The sequence below is a fragment of the Montipora capricornis genome, chromosome 9, assembly GCF_036669925.1.
Source record: "Montipora capricornis isolate CH-2021 chromosome 9, ASM3666992v2, whole genome shotgun sequence".
Taxonomy (NCBI): domain Eukaryota; kingdom Metazoa; phylum Cnidaria; class Anthozoa; order Scleractinia; family Acroporidae; genus Montipora; species Montipora capricornis.
This window is the reverse complement of record NC_090891.1, coordinates 28,009,191-28,011,690: the sequence shown is the minus strand read 5'-3', so window position 1 is coordinate 28,011,690 and position 2,500 is coordinate 28,009,191. Positions and strand designations below refer to the sequence as shown.

At 41.4% G+C, this 2,500-nt stretch overlaps 1 protein-coding gene across 2 annotated transcripts in view; it reads left to right on the top strand.

Annotated features, from left to right (window-relative positions):
• Window positions 1-2,500, top strand: part of LOC138015137 (uncharacterized) — a 22,294-nt gene that overhangs the window by 19,083 nt on the left and 711 nt on the right. For both annotated transcript variants that reach the window (XM_068862066.1, XM_068862065.1), the window contains one exon: window positions 1,222-2,500. This exon is cut by the window's right edge and continues 711 nt beyond it. In XM_068862066.1, the coding sequence (XP_068718167.1) occupies window positions 1,222-1,344 (123 nt within the window). In that variant the 3' untranslated portion in view covers window positions 1,345-2,500. The remainder of the gene's footprint in view (window positions 1-1,221) is intronic.

The following is a 2,500-nucleotide window of genomic DNA, read 5'->3' as shown; positions in this document are numbered from 1 at the left end:
CAGAGCCCTCGGTTGCTTTCACGGTTGATTGATAAATCATTTGCATGTGTTTCAGGCACCACGCTTTTTATAGTGCGTCTTCGTGTTTAAATAAGATTTGTCTTGCACGAGTGACCATTCTCAATCCCATGGGTAATAAGACTTGTGATTAGCTGGAAAGGTCTGGGGCCGGTTGCTCGAAGCCTGGTTAGCGCTAACCGTTGGTGAATACATAGGTAATGCATGGAGATGGTTATGAAACTGGACAAGTTCCTTTGTTTCATGTTTTTTTTCTGTTTTTTTGGCCTTGACCCTGCGCAAAACACGCCGTTTTTCGAGAAGATAACCAATCAAATCCTTCGATTAAATTATGCGCAACTAATTTGCGAACCCGTGCGAAGCGAAAACAAAAGATTGTGCAGGGTTACGGTCAATTCAACATCGATTGCAACATTGTTCTCGCTTTTGAAAGTTCTAAGGTTTCATAACCAGTCCCTCGATTAACTATGGTGAAGAGGTATCAAAACCTATAGGTTTCCATGGTATTTAACGCTGGTTAGCGCTAGCAATGCTTCGAGCAACCCGGGCCTGGTTTCGCGGGAAAATCGTTCTAAAAATAACTCGGTCAATAAAAACGCCGTTCCACAAATACAGTGAAGTTGTACACTCATAAGTCATTGGCTCCTGTTGAGCCACATGCCGATTTTGGGAAAGGGGGAAAACCGAAAAACCTAAAGAAGAACCCTCGGAGCATGGGCCTGTTTATTATGGAGATTTGGAGGCAAATTTTTATGATTAAGGCTTTGGTGTTAGTGTGGCTTCGTTTCGCGAATCGCAAGAGTTCAAAAGAAGAAGGCGGATGAAAAAGAGTCGAGTTTCTGCCCAAAAACGGCTCGCCACCTCTCTGAACTGGAGATCTCGAATTGCACAAACGACATTCGACACACTGAATATATTCAGGAAAAAATGGCGGCATGAAATACTCACACGCAGCGGTCGATGGGTAAACGTACCCCAGGTTCGACCCAGGTTTGCGTTCACACGACACTTCTTCAAAAGTAACCCTGGTTTGACCTCGGTCGAACCTATCTCTGGAGGAGGGTTGGATTTAACCCAGGTGGAACCCGGGTTAGCAGCGTTCACACGACGATAACTAACCCGGGTTTAACCGAGGTTAGTTCAGTTATGCGGTGTGGATAGGGCTTTTCTGGATCTGTGTAATATTTGTGCATTCAATTGCAGATGTTTGTGGAAAGGATGAAGCAAAGATGGGTCAACCAGTGCGAGACAGGGAAACGTTCAAAGGATGACAAAGAAAAATTAAATTGTTGCCAGCGAAGACCAGGCAGATTGTACAATGCGTAGTGACCATGGAAATATTGTTTTCATAACTTGAATTTTAGTGAGGCAACAGACCTTATTCGCTTGTACATTTGGTTTTCCCAATACAGATTATGTGAAAATACTCAGGAGATTTGATCCTCTGTCTTGTTCCTTAAAAAGAGTGCATGCAAGCATGAAAATATCTGCAGCATGCACATTTTTCAATGCACAAAAAGCATAGGACCAAATTTCCTGAGTATCGTCATATGATCCGAATTGGAAAAACAGAATGTACAAGCGAATAAGGTCTACTAACCGAGTTCGAGGTCCGTACAGCATGTTACAAAACTCATTAATAATTCATGATGGGAAAACAAAAGAAACGTTTTATTAATCACTATCTGAATATCTGATACAGATTTCTCTTTTTTTCGATTTTCCCTCTTAAAATGTCTTGAATCACCAAAATACCTAGTTTACATTAACACTTAAACGCTGACGTTTAAACCAAGTATCACGTTGTAAATGTGATACAGATCTGCTGATCGTATTGTATATATCGATTACGATTCGGCAATGGGCTTCGGCTTGGGCTAAAAAATCAAGGTGAAAAAACAAGGATCCGTAACTTTTTGTACGGACCAAGAAAACGAGGTTAATGAGATATTATTGTCTCTGTGATAATAGGAAACTAGTTGAAGCCAAGGTGAACGTTCAACTGCCACAACATTCTCGTCACCAGAACCTCGGATCGACGCAAGGCTCTGGGAAACTCTGTCTAGGAGAACATGCGGCGTAGGATTCTTATGGTCAAAAATTGGCGTTTTGAACCTTTCGGCGCCTGCTCACTCCTAAAGCTTCACGAAAACCAGTGAGAAGACACTTTGTTTCAGGGTTTTCTAGAGCCCTTCTCTCCCTCAGTCAAGAGAAGAGCTCTGGGGTCGAGATTGCTGACACAATCGATTAGCATGCGCAAAAATCTGAAAAACGAACAAATATTATAAGCTTTTTGAAGTAGTTGCTTGTAAGATTCAAACTGTTTCACAAGTTTATTTCATATAAACATGAAAACCTGCCAGAAGTGTTGCATCAAAATTTCATAGGTTTCTTTATTTCCACACATACAGCAATACAAATTAATAATACGTTTCATACAGAAACGTGGAGGTTTGCGAGCGAAAACCCATTGGGTTAATAG